Genomic DNA, 16,740 nt, shown 5'->3' with positions numbered 1-16,740 from the left:
TTTTTTTTTTTTTTATTTTTTTTTTTTTTTTTTTTTTTTTTTACATTTATGAATTCTCTCAGGGGAAATATGGTGGATGCCTTCCGAACACATATAATGCAAACCAAAGAACTTGGCACTTGTCCTGTGCGGCAGATTGGTGGTTGCTCTTTCTTTTACATGAGAATTAGCAACGTATACATTGTGATTGTTGTTAGCAGCAATGCAAATGTAGCTTGTGCATTCAAGTTTGTTGTTGAGGTACTTAGCATCTTCCTTATGATTTTATGCTTTTGTGAAATATTATTTTCCTTCATGAGTTAACTTTGATGTTTGCTTAATTAACTATTTTTGAGTTTATATTTAAGCTGCCTTTTTAAAAATATATTTAGCTTCCGCTTTTAGAATATAAACTATGAACTCTATTTTGCTCAAGTAGCTAAATTTCAATGAAAACAATTTTAGCCAAATAATGAAGGGAACACACACACACACACAAATATATATATGTGCGTGTGCTTGCGTGTGTGTATGCGTGTGAGAATGTACAGTTCATTGTCTACACTTGAAGTGTGTTAACCCATTCTTTTTGTAATATGTAGCCCATGCTCATCAATCTAGATTGAATGCCCTTTATTTTTTTACTGTCTGGATTAGCTTATGGACCTCTCATCCCTAAGGCCTTTAGGCTGTGTTTTTCCTTTTTATGTTATTTAACGTGTGTTTCCCATAAAAAGAAAAGAAAAGAAAAAGAAAAAGAAAAAGAAGGAAACGTATTATTTTTATGGAACTTATGATGGAGTTTGCTTACAGGCTGTTGGGCTGTTCAAATCTTATTTTGGTGGGGCTTTTGATGAAGATGCAATTCGAAACAATTTTGTTCTTATTTACGAGCTTTTGGATGGTATGTGATGCCTTGATGGTTATTTCCATTCTTGCTTATTGTGGTTGAAGTGTTTAGCACGAACATTTACTGTCATCCATGCTACTTATATTCTCAAACATCTTGATGAACTAATTCTTGCTATGCCTCTTTGTATTCTTACATTTTTCTCAATGAAAACTTAGACGCGTTTCTGTCATGAAATTTGATATCTCCCTTGCAATTGGCAGAAATAATGGATTTTGGTTATCCACAAAACCTCTCGCCTGAAATTCTAAAACTATATATCACTCAAGAAGGAGTTCGCTCACCATTCTCATCCAAGGTTAGCTAATATATACATATTCTCCAACAACCTAGTGGTATAAGCCAGATTTTGAGCATGTTAATGGTGCATAGCTGTAACTTTTCTGTATCTTACAATTTCTTTCTACATCCATCTCACTCTTAATAATTTTCTGTCCATTTGTATTTCTTAAGAGGATTAGTCATACACTATAACATCGTGAAGTTTCTCTCAATCATTAAATCTTTCTCTTCTAGTTAAAGTAAAAATGTTGTTTTAAAGAGGAATAAATGTCTGTTTAAATTTGATGTTTTTTGATGTCTTTTTATTTTCCTTGTTTTTGCACCCTATGGTAAAAAAGCCTGCAGATAAACCTGTCCCGAATGCAACTTTACAAGTTACAGGTGCTGTTGGTTGGCGAAGGGAAGGCCTTGTATATAAAAAGAACGAGGTGACTGATGATTCTTTCTTTTTTCCTTGCATGATTAGAGCAACGAACTGAATTCTGAACATTCTCTCTGCAGGTCTTTTTGGATATTGTTGAAAGTGTAAACCTTCTTATGTCTTCAAAAGGTAGATAATGGCTTTCAAAGTTCCTCAGTTATTACATACCTCTTGTGGAACCTTATAAACTGCTGGTGATTATAGGAAGTGTTTTGCGTTGTGATGTAACTGGGAAGATTCTTATGAAGTGCTTTCTTTCTGGAATGCCTGATTTAAAGTTGGGTTTAAATGATAAGATTGGCCTTGAGAAAGAGTCGCAGTTGAAGGCCCGTCCAACTAAAAGGTAATTTTTCATGGAAGACTTGAATGATACTCTACAACCATATGATTTATTGATTTATCTCAGCCGTCTAAGGCTACTTTTTTTTTTTTTTTTTTTTTAAAAACTAGTTTAGATGAAACAGAAAAAGTTAATGATGCTAAGTCTAAAAGAATGACATTTGCCTACATCGATTTTTTTGCCGAACATTCTAATGAGTTTTCTACTCCAAGAGTAGTTTTAAAATATTTATGAAAGATCAATGGTAATATTAAATTTTTTAAAAGAATAAAGGTATTTAAAAAAATAATTTAGCCCATTTTCTTCTTACTTTCTCTTTTTAATTATTTATTATTCTTTTAAGGGAAAAGACCGCTTATACTCTAGATTTGATGTTATTTATTTGATCGTGTATTTGTTCTATATTGGTGAGTCAAAGGGAAAAGAAAAAAACTACTACGCTGTCTTGTGCAATTAATTCTTGCTATTTTCCTGAACTTCTTTAAGGAGCAAAATATAATTACAAGCAGTTGAGTGATTCCACTTTTCTCATTTTTTGAATTGTGGTGGTGAAGAACAATTTGGCTTAGGTCTTTCTTACACGTTTCCAACTGCTGAGAAGCACGCATGGAATATCATAGAATTCAAGAAGGGATTTTGGTTTCACACGCTTCTTTATATTGTGATGTTTCATTGGTCTAGAACTGTTACTATATTTTATAGTTAATGAACCCCCCGTTATAATTTCATTTAAAATGGTATTCATTTTTTGTTTTATGATTTATTTTGCAGTGGTAAAACAATTGAGCTTGATGATGTTACTTTTCATCAATGTGTAAATTTGACGAGGTTTAACTCAGAGAAGACAGTCAGCTTTGTACCACCCGATGGGGAATTTGAATTGATGAAGTAAGCCTGAATATCTTTATATTTAAATCTGTCTCCTGTGCTGTTTAAAGTCGAGATTCTTAATTGTTCAAGTTTTTTATTCTTTACTTAGCTTTTCCTTTTAATTTTTTTTGAACATCTAGCTTGCATTATCTTTAGTTATTACCATTATAGAGTATACTATCTTCATTTTTTTAAGTATGGAGTTTTTCCACAGTAATGTTTATTGCTTCATCATGTCATGTTCAAGCATGTTATTAGTGTGTAAGTCACTTCGAAGGAATATAGTTCAATTGTTCTAAAAGGAGGTGAAAAACTCTTCTACTCTGTCTGTGTCGTCAAGTTGAAGAATTTCCTTGTTGATATCTGGACATCCATTTCTCTTATTATTTGATGTTGAATAGTTTTCCTTGATTGGTGCTCTTTTAGATTTTATACATTTTTGTACTTGAGTGCTTTTGCACTTATTTTATGGTTATTATTATATTTGTTATCAGTATGTGAGTGTGGGAGTTATTAGTTGTGCCCACAAAGAACTCTTAGTGTGCATCTTGTACAAAAAAATTATCCGCCTTATATACTATCTCCCGCGGAGGGAAGGACAAAGGACCCCATCATATTTAAAGAAGGTTGGTAGGGAAAAAGGATTAATTTTTGTTTGGATGCATACTGAGAGTTTATTCGATTTTCATGTTTAGTTCTCTCGTACATACAACGAATTTCTTCTCCTATTATCTAATATAATGTTCATATCTTCTTTTGATGCAGATATCGTATTACTGAGGGTGTTAATCTTCCATTTCGCGTACTCCCAACAATTAAGGAGCTTGGTAGGACACGTATGGAAGTTAATGTTAAGGTTTGTGGTTCTCTAAATTTCATTATCTTAATCATACCAAGTTCTATATTTCTTTTTAAGTCCATTCTTAACTGGCCTTCAGGTGAAGAGTGTCTTTGGTGCAAAAATGTTTGCTCTTGGCGTGGTCATTAAAGTTCCTGTTCCAAAACAGACAGCTAAAACTAATTTTCAAGTGACATCGGGTCGAGCCAAGTACAATGCCTCTATTGATTGCATTGTGTGGAAGTGAGTGTATTATTTAGCTTTAAATGTGCTCATTGAACTTCTGGTATTTTCTTCTGTCAAATACCTGTTCAAATCCTTGCACTTTGTAGATAGATATTTGTGCAGTTAATCATCTTTGTGATCCTTGACTATTCTCACGGGACATATTTTGGCCTTAGTTTCATAAGGTGTAATCTCCATTTTACATAGCTTTCTGGAATCATTTTTGTTTTACTTATCACGTGCTTGTTTAGTTGCTTCTTTTCTTTTTCATTATACATGCACTTTATACATGCATACTCTTATTTGTGCAATTAGGTTGGATTTACATTGTCCTCGTCATATTATCTACAGTTGTTTTCGATAGATCCCAATTGATAGTCTTCAAATCTAGAATTCCAACTCTAAAATTAATTAAGAAACTCTACACTATGATATTTTAAGAGAGCTTCCCATTTTCTCACAAGATCTTAATCTTCTGTTGAATGAGTATATTATGTTGAGTCTCATGTTTAATGATTTGCAATTGTGGCTTAACTTTCTAATTGTGTTAACTATAGGATTAGAAAATTTCCTGGACAAACAGAGCCAACCATGAGTGCAGAAATTGAGCTGATTTCTACAGTGACGGAAAGGAAACCTTGGACACGGCCACCAATTCAGATGGAGTTTCAGGTTCTCAATGATTTAACCCTAGCATACTATTTTAGAAATGATGCGTAGATGGATTTATTTTCTAAAAATTTGAAAGGCAAAAAAGAAGAAACAACATTCTAAAATATTGTCATCTAACAGTTTCATATATATATATATAAAAGATTCTAAAATGCTACCACTGGGAGCGGTTTCCCATTTGAAACATGGTTCAGATGTTCCTGTGAATTAGGTTTTTAATTTCTCTTCTCTGTTTCATCATTATGTTGGTGGTGACATGTTTATTTATCCTTTTGGGTATCAGGTTCCCATGTTCACCGCATCTGGTTTACGTGTCCGTTTCCTTAAGGTATTTGTTTTTTTTTTCTTTTACTACTCGGTAACAGAGTAGTCCATGCATGTGATGTACGATATGTATATAAATACTCTGCATGATGCAACAATTTTGTGTATGGCATGATAATAGTCGGAAGAATGTTTCTTTTGAGCGGATCTGATAGAATCTTTAAAGGAATACTTGAGGTGGGAGCACTCAAACATTAGACTGGCTTTTTAATTTGTCAGTCTCAATATCACTGGTGGGCATGCTAGATGTAATTTCTCACCATATGTTTATGTGAAATTGAAATTACTAGTGTCTTTTTAGCATTATTGATAATCATATGAATAGGTTTACAGAAAATTAGTTATGTGAGTGGGTTTAAGACATGTCTGACCCGAAGTTTGATTACTAGAAAATTCTCAAGTAATATCTTCCCAAAATGAATCCTTATTCTCAAATTGTTCTTCAGGTGTGGGAGAAGAGTGGTTACAACACAGTTGAATGGGTTCGTTACATAACTAAAGCTGGATCATACGAGATTCGGTGTTAGAATTACAAAGATCTAGCCACAAAGTATAAAGAACGAAAAGAAATTGATTGGATGGACATAGAATGACCAAAACATTCCCGTCGCCACCATCGTTATTCAAGACAATTAAGAGAAGGTTGATGGAGAGAGTGGAGGTGGTTTTTGATGGATCATTGGAGCATGTTAGTTGCTTTTGTTTTGTTGTCCTACACCTTTGAGCATAGCTATTTGCTGTTTATACTGTTAGAGCATATGTAAGCCAAACTTCTATATTCTTTACTCCCTCCTTTCCGCTTATTTTTGAGTCATTAGAGAAACGAGATCATTCCTTGTGGCTGCCTTTCTGTTGTAATCAAGGCCTTGTAGTGAACACTCGAGCTACAGCGGCCCCTGCTTCCTCGGGTGGAACTCCCGGTTGAGGAGTTACTCGTAATGCTGCCAAGATATCAGTATCTTTGGTTTGTTGGATGAATTTCTTTGATTGCTGGTTTGTGATCGACGTTGTGAATTTTATGATAATATTTCCTTCAACTTAATATTATATCGTTACGTGTTGATGTACTGAAATTGGTAATTTTTTTTGAAATTTTATTTGAAAAAAAAGTCATTCTTGATTGATATATCATGGGGTATTGTTTACTAGAACGTAAAAAATGATTTAATAATGATAAATATAATAGACATAGAGATAATTAGTGATAAAAATAAAAAATAATAATAGATAAATGATAAAGATCTGTTATTGATAGACAACAATAGAGATCTATCGGTGATATAGTGATTGCGTGGTAACTAGAAAAAAAAATTATATTTAAATAGATTAGTCATTTTTTTTTTAAAAAAAAATTATCATATTTGAAAGCTATTTATTAAAAATTTCGAAAAAGTAGGTTTTTTTTAATTTTATTATTATTATTATTTTTTTTATATATATTTTAAAAACAACAAAAATTGATATTGGCTTAAGCGCGGTTGCAGTTTATCGTGAGTGCACAAGCAGCTACAAGAAGACGGATAATAAAAAGGAAATCTCCAACGATCCCAGAATTCAGAAACCAGATCATCAAATTCCGCTTTCTTTTTTTCTTTCTTTCTTTCTCACGCTCTCCATCTCTATCTGTGATTCGATCAGTTCGATCGTTGCAGTGTCTGGAGATGCGGTTTTTGAGGAAGATTGCAGGATTTCTAGGGTTTTCCAAGGATGAAGCTCACGACGTCAAGAACGAAGACGAAGAAGTTGAGTCCGGTAATCAGGCTCCCAAACGTGTCCATATGCAGGAAACTGGTCCTCGGAGGGGTTTCAGCGTTCCTGTCCAGGTCGCTGTCAATGTTCCTCAACCCGGCCCTATTCTTGTTCCTTCTAGTTCAGGCGATGGTGGAGTTCAGGTTCTTTCTATAATCTGTTTTGTTGTCTTTTAATTTTCGAATGTCTGCTGGATTGTTTGTGTTTTCCTGTGTTTCAGAATAAATTCCGCAATTTTTCTCTACGGTGAGTCTATGGTCAAAGTGAGCGAGATTTTTTTACATAGTTTCACCGAAAATCTGTAATCGTCATTGTTCGAACTAGGTCAATAAGAGTTTCAAATTTTCTGCTGCTTCCAATACCACGTCGATTATTGGATTTCCTGGTTTTGTCGGTGGATGCTAATTATATTTTCTTCTGCAAAAGGTTTCTTACTTTTGTATATGTTAGCTCAGGCTATCTGTAGCCATAACTTCTTTTCGAAATTGCTTTCTTTTGGCATTTATGAAGTTTTTCTGGCAACCTCGTCATAATAAATGCTTGTCAACTGTATTTAATCTTCGCCATTATTTTGTTCAACTAATTCCTCCCTTATAAATGCTTGTCAACCGTAAAAAAAACTTATGATTGTCTTGCCAATGAAGGCGCGGGTGATTGAATATGATAGATCTATGTGTTGTTTCTATGAATACCATGCAGATAAGAGGCAAAAGCAACAATAGAGGGTAAATAGAATTGAACTAGGAAGAGATAAACGTAAGCAAGTAATTTCCGTTTCCGTTTTATTGATTTTGAGTCTCATATGATAGTATCTATGTTCAAACTGGCTGCATTAAATCTTAAATAGACGCCAAATCCTACACGGACTGTCTACAAGGGCATTGGTGACTAAGAAACTCACTTTCCATAGAAATTAGAACCTAAAGCCACTTCTAGCTATAAGAAGATTTCTAGTTATACACACCTACGTTCTAACTAAGCTGAAACTGGAATAAGAGAAAACTAAAACCAGAGCCAAACAAAATGATTTCCAGAGTAGTTCCTAAAACCGAGAAACCTTTTGATGCAAAATTAAGGTTTAGGCTATTTCTTCTCTTTCCACCAAAGTGATTTGCCAATTGAAATCATCACCTTATCCATCCGTATCGTTATATGTTTGCACGGTCCTACATGTCATGTTGTAAGTTGGGTGAGTTCCTCCTCTGAGAATTTGCTTGTACAAGAAGTAGGGTACTGAGGGATATCATCTTAATGAGGCCTCAACTCTGCTTCGTTTGGCTAGTATGAATTGCACTGTTCTCATGATGATCTCCAGTCATTACATGGTTTATAATATTTGCAAGCTTTCCTTCTCCTTGTAATCATTCATTGGTACAAGGACTTGTTTATGGTCAAAGTGTAGTGATGGTTTTTGTCATTTGCAAGGTTGCAATGATGACATGTTGCATGTGTGTTAATTTTTGCCATATATTTCCTTTATTCAGGGTTTGACGTGGTATGCCAAACGTCTTCGGGTTGATGAAGATGGAGATGTAGCTGAACAGTTCCTCGATGAGGTCTTACCTGAGACGCCAACCAGTACTACTACAGACCATCACAAGCCATATCCACGGTTTCAGATAAACAATAGAAATAGACTAGCTAAAGTAAAGAACCAGGTTATATTGCAGGAGGGTAAACTCCAACAGTGTATTGAACATCAAGGTAGATTGCTATTGGTATGAAGGGGAAGGAAAAAAGAAAACCTGAGAAATGATCCCTTCAGCCAATGGTGTTCCAGGTTTAGTTTATTAGTTTATTACACGTGGTGGTCATTTCATGAGGATGATCTGCCTCATTTGGTTACAAAAAAACTTCCCTATTCCCTCGAGAGTACCGAAGGTTGCATCAATTATGTTAAGTGGGCCTTACATTAGAAGCTTTGGTATTAGCACGGTTCTTTCTTAAGTGTTACAATCGAACTGCTGATCATTGAACATATGTTGTGACGCCCAACAGATGGGAGATAAGTAGAACACAGGAATAGGCACTGACTCCTTCTTCTTCTTCTTCAATTGTGATAGGGTTGCATTTACAGACTCCTCTCTGTATTAGGTGTATAAGTTGAGTGATTGATGATTTTTAGTATAGTCAGCGAAGATGATTGTGAATCTATGGATGTGATGAAAATAAACTTAAAATGCACAAGAATGTTTTTTTTACCATTTAAAGTTAATGATTTGATTCGACTTTAATTTTTATTTTGTGTGTTATTGGTTTTCTTGATACTCAGTGTACTACATTGTAGCTTGTACCAGTCATTTGGGTGTACATAAATTAAGTAGTGTTTTTCCTTTTTTTTTTTATTTTTTTTTTTATAAACTTTATTTTAATTAAAATTTATATTTTTAATAAAGCTTAAGATTAGTTCTTGATATTTTTTCTATAAAAAAATGATCCCTATTAAAATTTAAATAAATAGAGAAAAATAATTATTCGATAATGAAAGTCAACTAAATGTACAGTTAATACGTTTACTATAAATTATTGGAATAGAATCTGTAACACCGTATAACTGCTTCCTTTTTCCTCTTCATTTTTTCCTATTACGTTATCCATCACTACACCTTCACACAACTCGCCGGTGCGTCAAAAATTCAACCTTACCTATGGACGTTCTTCTTCCCTACACTTCCTTCCGTTCCGTAAATCTGAAGCCGGAATCCTCCCGAAGTTTCCTTTCGACGAATCGAAACCGTCGCTTTTCCGACCTCTTGAAATGTCGCCCAAAAATGATCTCGACTGAGCTTCAGGCTGCTGTTGACGTCGCCGGCAGGACCGACAACGGTTCTGCTTCAATTCCGACTCATAAGGTTACTGTTCATGATAGAGAGAGAGGCGTTGTTCATGAATTCGTTGTTCCTGAGGTACGACACCATTTTCAGTTTGCTCTCCTAGAAATGGCACCGACCATTTAATTTAATTTTCGCTTCTTGAGCAACTTCTTCAGCTTTGTAGAATCGATTAAATGTTTTTCACCTGTCTTTTTAGACTATAAGTTGTTTAGAGTTTGGGGATTCGAAGTTTTCTTTTCCCCCCATTTGTAGTTTGTACTTGTACATCGTATTTTATTGTATAATGGTTATGAATTTGAGGCGCGGGTAATAAATCCAAATACTGCAGGATCAGTACATATTGCACACTGCCGAAGCTCAGAGCATATCCCTTCCTTTTGCTTGCAGGCACGGTATTGTTCTCTAATTCCCCAATTATTGATGAACTTTGCATATTCTTGCTCTAAGACATGTTTGAATATTATGTTAATGGCAAACACCATTGAATGTATGGGTGTTGGATAAACAATTTCGCTTGTCTCTGATGTTCTGTTCTCTGTCACTGGAAAACTGAGATCTGTCATAAAAATTTGTAGTTACTTAAGATCGTGGATTTATTTACCCCTAAAGTTGTTTCATTACGTATCCTATGGTAAGCATTGATCATTTTGGATGAATTATGTGCTATGATTTGAAAAAAGATACACACCCATGTATAGAAAATCTATCTATAATTTTGGTACATTTCATCGATTTACCTACATTAGGTTTCTGTCAAAGAATGTAAGTGCAGGTTCATGGTCCTGTCGTGTAACAAACCGAATAACCGAATAGTTTACAACCAAACAAAAACCATTTCAAAATGAAAAAGCTCTCTTGTCCTTCTTTCAACTGATTCTTCCCTGCAATGAAGCCATTTTCTGCATCCTTTTGATCTCCATTGTCGGTACATGTCATGTTCTGAAAGTATTTGTTTTATGACAGGTTGTTGTACTAGTTGTGCTGTTCGAATAAAATCAGGCCAAATTAGACAGCCTGAAGCCCTTGGAATATCTGCCGAGTTGAAATCAAAGGCAATTCCTTTACTCGATTCTAGACTTGATTTTTTTCATGAAGTAAAATCTTAGATTATGCATCGGTATGTTCCAGTCAAGATTTAACTGGAAGCTTTTCGTTCTATTTATGAATTTTGAGCCTGATTTGGTATGGTAGAAGCAACTGCTGCTCATTGAGGATGGGAATAACATAGTTGAGTTTGTATTCTACTGGTTACTGGATAGGAAAAGGAAGAATAATCAAGAGCTGGTCCTTGAATTCTTTTACAGGTCTCACTAGCAGAATATGAAGTTCTTGGCAAAATCGTACAAAAAAATTAAAGAAAAAGAAAACTGCAATTTGTATATCTATTTACCAAAATGCTTACCTGTGATTACAAAGGAAGAAGTTAGTGCAGTAGTAAAACCATTGACAACTTTCTGGATGATAACTGCATTGCTAATTGATATTCCTTATTATTCTCTACACTGCAGGGGTATGCACTTCTATGCGTAGGTTTTCCAACCTCGGATGTTGAAGTAGAAACACAAGATGAGGATGAGGTATGTTTTCGAATATCTGCCACTCCTTAAGTTGAACCCAAATTCTGTTTGTTTGCCTAATTTTATATATTAGACATTTGGAGTTGCTATGATCATTCTTCATGCAAAAATTCACTACAATGCAGGTATACTGGCTTCAATTTGGAAGATATTTTGCCCGGGGGCCAATTGTAAGTTCTTTACTTCCTTAAATCTATCAAAATTTACTGGAGATGTGAAATATAAATCATGTTTTTTTTTCTGCGGTTATGTTAAGCAATTTATTCAAATTTCCAGGAGAGAGATGACTATGCTCTGGAATTGGCTATGGCTGATGAGTAAACTATTGATCCTGGAGGATCTATGGACTGAGACATGAATGGTTTATTTCGAATCCTTTCTTTATTTGTATGGTTTTTGACTGTCAATATCATAGGAGATTCAAAGTAATAACCACTGTTTTTTTTTGACATTTTCTTTCATCACTAAGCTTCTCCAAAAGCCTTTTTCTTGGTCGATAGAAAGTTTGTCTACTCTTGAACTAACTACACCCTCTCTTTTTGTAGGTTTGTCCCCTCATTGTGAACTCAAAACTACTACATTTTCAGTCCAAGACATATGTAAGGGAAAAAAGGCCAAAAAGGGGTAAAAATTGGAGCAAGAAAGTACTGTCCTTTGATGACAACTTCAAATTTCTTGTTACATTGTGAGACTCAGAATGCCTGCGTTGTGGATCCTAAAATAAACTAGAGATATGAAAGAAAGTAGAGAGGTTTGGGGGAAGTAATTGACCCATGTCAAGTTTTTCTAAAAAATTATATAAAATAGCAGGTAAAAAATCTCTATTTTGGGTAATTTTTTTAATGAAGGATGCATAAAGATGAAAGTTTATGACAAATCTAGATATTTTAAAGGAGAGTATGCTTTTGATTAGTAAACTTCCCCTGAGCACCTTGAAGGAAATTGGTGGATATTTGATTGGTTGAGTTGGTGCCATTATTACACAAAAGGTGCTCCTGCAAGGAAAAATGCTGTCAATTTGGTTGACATGACTATTCATGATCAAATCAACTGCACAAAGCATTGACATATGATGACTGTGGTTAAATTCAAGTCTTCTTATTCCAATTTCATGACACTGTCTTCGATTTGTTGGCTAAGCACACTCTGTTTTTACTTAGACGACTTGGACATTCTTTTTTTCTACTTTTTGTGTTGGACAATGACTCTTATTGTCAACCTCACATTTTGCTGTTTTGCTCTTACTTGTCTACTGGGAGAGAATAAAAAAGTGGCATCTTTTCATATGCCATTTCCTCATACTAATGCTTTCTTTCTAAGTTGTTAGGTCAATGTCAGCTTGAAGAACTCCAAGCAGAAGAGGAAAATCAATGGAAAATCAGATTCCCTTATCAACTTACTCTTTGCTGCTCAATAATTCAGGTCCCCCACTCCTTTCTCCAAATCGTTATAATGCTTGACCTTCAAAACTGTGGTGCCTATTGCAAGCTTGCCTTGTTTTGTCTCCACTTTAGTCCCCTTCACATGCATGATTATGATCTTTTGTATGCCAATGGCGACCCATGTACCGTTCTGTTCTAATCAAAGTCAATTGTTATATAACAACGTATCAAACCATCTATTTTAACTGAAAGATCAACGAGCTGCTACATTAAAGGGTCGATCTGAATGAAGATTACTAGATCTAGATTGATTTGCACAACACATTGACCCACCTTGGGAGCCTCTATTGGGTTTCATAGTGCAAAATAGATAAATCACATTGCATTCTAGCAATTTAAAGGGTAGAGATTGGACTCATTTGTGGGGTGAGGCACTTTTGGTTGCAGTATCAAAAAGTACTGATCTGCTTAAAATTTGATGGCAAAACATTGGACAATCTCAGCACCCACAGGGGCCCTATTCATCTGATGACATGATAACTTACACCATGTGAATGAAAAAAGAGACAATTATTGTTGTGTAATTAGCTTCCTTAGGATGCTTTCACTATATGCTTGTAGCTCTCTAAGCTCACTCGACCCCGTCACAGGGACCACCTGTGTTACTCACTTTTTATTTTGGTCCTTGACAGTTCTTATCTTATGGTTTTTAACTTCCAATAGTAATCGTCTATTAGAGTATAACTCAATTGATTAACACATCCTCAACTACAAATTTGTGAGATATTGCCAGAGATTAATCTCTCTTCCAATGAAAAAGAGAAAACTCAAAACTTAAATGCAAAGGTTGTAGTTTAGTCCTATTCTTTCATTCTCTCTCTTTCTCTTGGTCCCAACTGAGCAGAACTCACATGGTTCAGGTCAGTTGGAATCTGAATTGACTAAATAGCATAATGTAGTGATAATGAAGCAAACAGTCGACAAGTCAAAAAGCTGATATCTCATATTGACTCTCTTTCTGCAGTTCACAAAGAAACCAAACTCCATCTTTATCCATCACTTATATTACACTCATCACAGTATAAACTGTTGCCCAAAACTACTTAAACCATGCAAATATCATTCAAGCACTGTGAAGATGAAGAAAAAAAAACGACATTTAATGTTCACGCGCAGAAATACAGCTCTATACAAGTGAATATGAGAGGAACCTCCGCTTGTCGAGTTGATCAAACATGGCGGAGGGCGATACGAATGATGCAAAGCCACAGTTGTCGAGTCGGGGACAACCATGTTTACCATAACTTTAGCTGTTAGGCTTTTTGATCGACTGCGCTTGTCGACATCTACAAAGAAAGACAATCAAGAATGTGTGGCTTAGTAAGAATTGACAGTGGAAAGATTGAACAAAATGGAAGCTTTATACTGACCCCAACTGATGTCACAAAGTTGCACACTGAACATTTCACTGAACGTGCTCCATACTGATACATCAGTAGCATCCGGCAGTTCCCACAGCTCACATGCGCCACCTGATTCGCTGTAACAGTGTACAATTCTCGCTCAATTCACATGATTATGCTGCTGTTCGTGATGGGAATTAGCTAGGAATGTGTGAGATCCCACATTGGTTGGGGAGGAGAACGAACTATTTTTTATAAGGGTGTGAAATACTCTTCTTAACAGACACGTTTTAAAAACTTAGAGGTGAACCCCAAAAGAGAAAACCCAAAAAAAACATGATTGTTGAGATGTCAAGCATGATTGTGATTCAAGTTTCGTAAAGTTACCAGGATTTGTTCAAGATGACAAAAATCACTCTCTAAAATGGTTAGATTTCCATACCTTCCAAAGCTAAGTTGACGGTGTGACAACAAGAACATTGCACGCTGGTAGCACCGCGAATGTACATGAGAAGAGTATGGCAGCCTCCACACACCAGTTGTGCCATTTCTGTGCCTGTTTTACACATAAAACCGTGCCTCTTTGAGCTTCCCTTCAAGGTTTTTAAATGGCGTCTGCTAGGGAGACGTTTCCACACCCTTGTAAAGAATGTTTCGTTTTCCTCCCAACCGATGTGAGATCTTACAGTAGAAACCAACGGAGACAGTAAAGAAGAGGAGGAAGAACTGAAATACCGGGCGGCGGAACGGCGGTAACTGCATTACAAACTGCACAGCAAACAGAGGTTGCCCCAACAGGATAAAGCAAAAGGTTTCTACATCCGGAACACACAAGCTGGCTCTGTGCGGCTGATTACCAACAAAATGCACATTTCAAACATCAGTTGAGAATCAATAACAAAACACTGATCTATGAATAGCAGATTCAATCTAATTTAAAAAACTTGTCTTTCTTGCAGAATTTCTCACAGAACCGAATTCTAAGCCAAGAAGAGCAGACCCATTTGGCTATGAAAGTGAAGTGTACAACAAAGCTCAAATGGACGATGAACAAATTCAAAAGGGAGAGAAAGCAAAGAAAATTCAATAGATTTCCCAACCAGAAAGTTGGAAAATGGGCAATCAACACATTTTGTGAGCACGCACACTAGAATGTAGTTAAGATGAAGAGAGTGAGTACTATTAGCAGGTGGAGTATAAGGCGGCGGAGGAGTTGGATATGGCGCAAGAGGAACTGGTGGCATTTTGCAGCTTGATGCAGGGGAATCTCCTCTACTTCTCTTTCAACCAAGCTCTTAAAACCTCGCTGGCTCGCTCGCTCGCTGCCTCAGCAACAGACAATATCAGCTACTTTCCCATGCAAAAAGCTTTCTGAATCTGAGCCTGTTCAGAAAGTGCAAAGAAAACACAGAATAAGTAGAGACTTGATAGAAATTTGAATGAAAGGAAGCAATTTGATGAGGATGAAAAGTAGAAACCTTGAACAGAGAATGTAATTGTATTAAGCTTGAAAATATATGGAGAAAGGCAGCAAGGAAGAAGCAGGGGAAGGAAAGGTTGCAAAAGCCAAAGCAAGTTTGGTGGGCAATGAAATGAGCAGTGAGCAGTGGGGCAAATTCATACATTTTTGCAACTTTATTAGATAGAATGAGAGGGAGAGAGAGAAAAGGAATGTAAAAATTACACAAACTTTCAACACTTTGATTGTCTCTTACCATTTAGCTTTGTCCTTTTCCCTTCTTGTCTTCAGAAACTTCCTTGTCAAGATTTTGAACAGAACACCTTTTCAATCCCTCAAATAAGAATTTTTTCAATCCAATCTTGTTTTTCAACTCCAGACACTTTGCTAAACTTGTAGCCAAACAATGACGCAATCAATTAAGTTAAAACAAGATTAAAGTTCTTTAAGCGCCCAGAAAACGGTAGATAATTGGATAAGATCGGATAGGTAAAAGAGTTTTGCTTTTGAAGTGTGTAGTATCCAAGCTTATGAGATGCATGGTGTCATGATCGTATTTCTTCAACCGTGCAACAGCATCGTAACGTCAAAAAGGATTGACGTTGGATAATTAGTTTGTTAATGAAATAAAGTGACGACAGAGGAGGATGGCATTGGTGAGACATGGAGGGCAGCTTTATTGGAATTGGTTTTAGTTGAAGTTTGGGTGATGAAGGCATCTGGCACACACGTTACACGTGAGTGTGGGGACAGCAAAGGGCCACACGCTCCTTTGTCATCGGAACACTCGTGGCTGTCGATCAGCCGCGTCACGCACTATTTCCCATTTCTCCATTTTATTTCTACCTTTTCACTTTCCTTCCTCTCTCTCTCAAAAGTTTGGATTTTTTAAACCTCAAACACGTAAACTTTAAATATTCTTAATTTTCATAGTAATTTTAACCGCTCGATAAAATTGAATTGAATTGCAATTCTATTTTTTAGTTGACCCGACAACAAAAAATCACATACTAGCCACCTTAGAATTTTCATTTGTCCAAAAATTTTAATTCAATCTAAATAAAAAAAAATCCAATCTAATATTTAAGGTTTAAATTGGGTAGTCCAAATTGCCCGACTTGCTAAATTATATGAACATTCCTACTTTTTTTTCTTCACGTTCAAAATCCTTAAAGTCTCAATCTTGACGGATTTCTTACTTTGCGTTTTGTTACAAAAACATGTGTAAGTCATGGGCAATGATAAAATAGTTTGATATCCATATAGTGTGGTGTGTGGAAAGTACACGCATTAAGATATGATATTTGAAGATATATTTTAATAATTAGTTAGAAGTATATCTGAGATATTTAGGGATCGGGTAATAGTATATTTTAGATTAGATTTAGATTTAATTAACGATATATTTTATTTATTTACAAGATTTAGTTAATTATATATTTTTTCTATCTTTAGATATTAGATGATAGTTTGTA

At 35.4% G+C, this 16,740-nt stretch overlaps 4 protein-coding genes across 7 annotated transcripts in view; 3 read left to right on the top strand and 1 right to left on the bottom strand.

Moving 5' to 3' along the window:
• LOC111491241 (AP-2 complex subunit mu-like) overlaps window positions 1-5,898 on the top strand; it is a 7,373-nt gene extending 1,475 nt beyond the window's left edge. The window contains exons 2-14 of the mRNA XM_023140050.1: window positions 63-240; window positions 793-883; window positions 1,093-1,187; window positions 1,510-1,599; window positions 1,673-1,721; window positions 1,797-1,935; window positions 2,704-2,820; window positions 3,568-3,658; window positions 3,741-3,883; window positions 4,423-4,537; window positions 4,821-4,865; window positions 5,308-5,742; window positions 5,827-5,898. Coding sequence (XP_022995818.1) covers window positions 63-240; window positions 793-883; window positions 1,093-1,187; window positions 1,510-1,599; window positions 1,673-1,721; window positions 1,797-1,935; window positions 2,704-2,820; window positions 3,568-3,658; window positions 3,741-3,883; window positions 4,423-4,537; window positions 4,821-4,865; window positions 5,308-5,388 — 1,234 coding nt within the window. The 3' untranslated portion in view covers window positions 5,389-5,742; window positions 5,827-5,898. The remainder of the gene's footprint in view (window positions 1-62; window positions 241-792; window positions 884-1,092; window positions 1,188-1,509; window positions 1,600-1,672; window positions 1,722-1,796; window positions 1,936-2,703; window positions 2,821-3,567; window positions 3,659-3,740; window positions 3,884-4,422; window positions 4,538-4,820; window positions 4,866-5,307; window positions 5,743-5,826) is intronic.
• A 433-nt stretch (window positions 5,899-6,331) lies between these two features.
• LOC111491455 lies at window positions 6,332-8,814 on the top strand. The gene is made up of 2 exons (XM_023140375.1): window positions 6,332-6,753; window positions 8,095-8,814. The coding sequence occupies exons 1-2, from the start codon at window positions 6,523-6,525 to the stop codon at window positions 8,332-8,334; spliced, it is 471 nt and encodes a 156-aa protein (XP_022996143.1). The 5' UTR covers window positions 6,332-6,522; the 3' UTR covers window positions 8,335-8,814.
• A 335-nt stretch (window positions 8,815-9,149) lies between these two features.
• Window positions 9,150-12,652, top strand: LOC111491407 (ferredoxin-1-like). 2 transcript variants are annotated; one of them, XM_023140322.1, is made up of 7 exons: window positions 9,150-9,516; window positions 9,773-9,836; window positions 10,408-10,496; window positions 10,953-11,021; window positions 11,147-11,191; window positions 11,298-11,382; window positions 12,349-12,652. In XM_023140322.1, exons 1-6 carry the CDS (start codon window positions 9,259-9,261, stop codon window positions 11,340-11,342), a joined length of 570 nt encoding a protein of 189 aa, XP_022996090.1. In that variant the 5' UTR covers window positions 9,150-9,258; the 3' UTR covers window positions 11,343-11,382; window positions 12,349-12,652. The 2 variants fall into 2 exon arrangements, with proteins under 2 accessions (XP_022996090.1, XP_022996089.1); XM_023140321.1 differs by lacking the exon at window positions 12,349-12,652 and adding an exon at window positions 11,567-11,851.
• Window positions 12,653-13,384: 732 nt separating this feature from the next.
• On the bottom strand, window positions 13,385-15,612 carry LOC111491408 (protein LOL1). 3 transcript variants are annotated; one of them, XM_023140325.1, is made up of 6 exons: window positions 15,522-15,612; window positions 14,987-15,189; window positions 14,542-14,655; window positions 14,249-14,362; window positions 13,834-13,943; window positions 13,385-13,749 (listed from the first exon to the last, which is right to left on the bottom strand). In XM_023140325.1, exons 2-6 carry the CDS (start codon window positions 15,048-15,050, stop codon window positions 13,717-13,719), a joined length of 435 nt encoding a protein of 144 aa, XP_022996093.1. In that variant the 5' UTR covers window positions 15,051-15,189; window positions 15,522-15,612; the 3' UTR covers window positions 13,385-13,716. The 3 variants fall into 3 exon arrangements, with proteins under 3 accessions (XP_022996093.1, XP_022996092.1, XP_022996091.1); XM_023140324.1 differs by lacking the exon at window positions 15,522-15,612 and adding an exon at window positions 15,285-15,427; XM_023140323.1 differs by lacking the exon at window positions 15,522-15,612 and adding an exon at window positions 15,305-15,415 and having other exon boundaries at window positions 14,987-15,219.
• Window positions 15,613-16,740: the final 1,128 nt, after the last annotated feature.

This window comes from Cucurbita maxima, unplaced genomic scaffold (assembly GCF_002738345.1).
Source record: "Cucurbita maxima cultivar Rimu unplaced genomic scaffold, Cmax_1.0 Cma_Scf00016, whole genome shotgun sequence".
NCBI classification, from domain to species: domain Eukaryota; kingdom Viridiplantae; phylum Streptophyta; class Magnoliopsida; order Cucurbitales; family Cucurbitaceae; genus Cucurbita; species Cucurbita maxima.
This window is presented reverse-complemented; position numbering and strand designations above follow the sequence as displayed.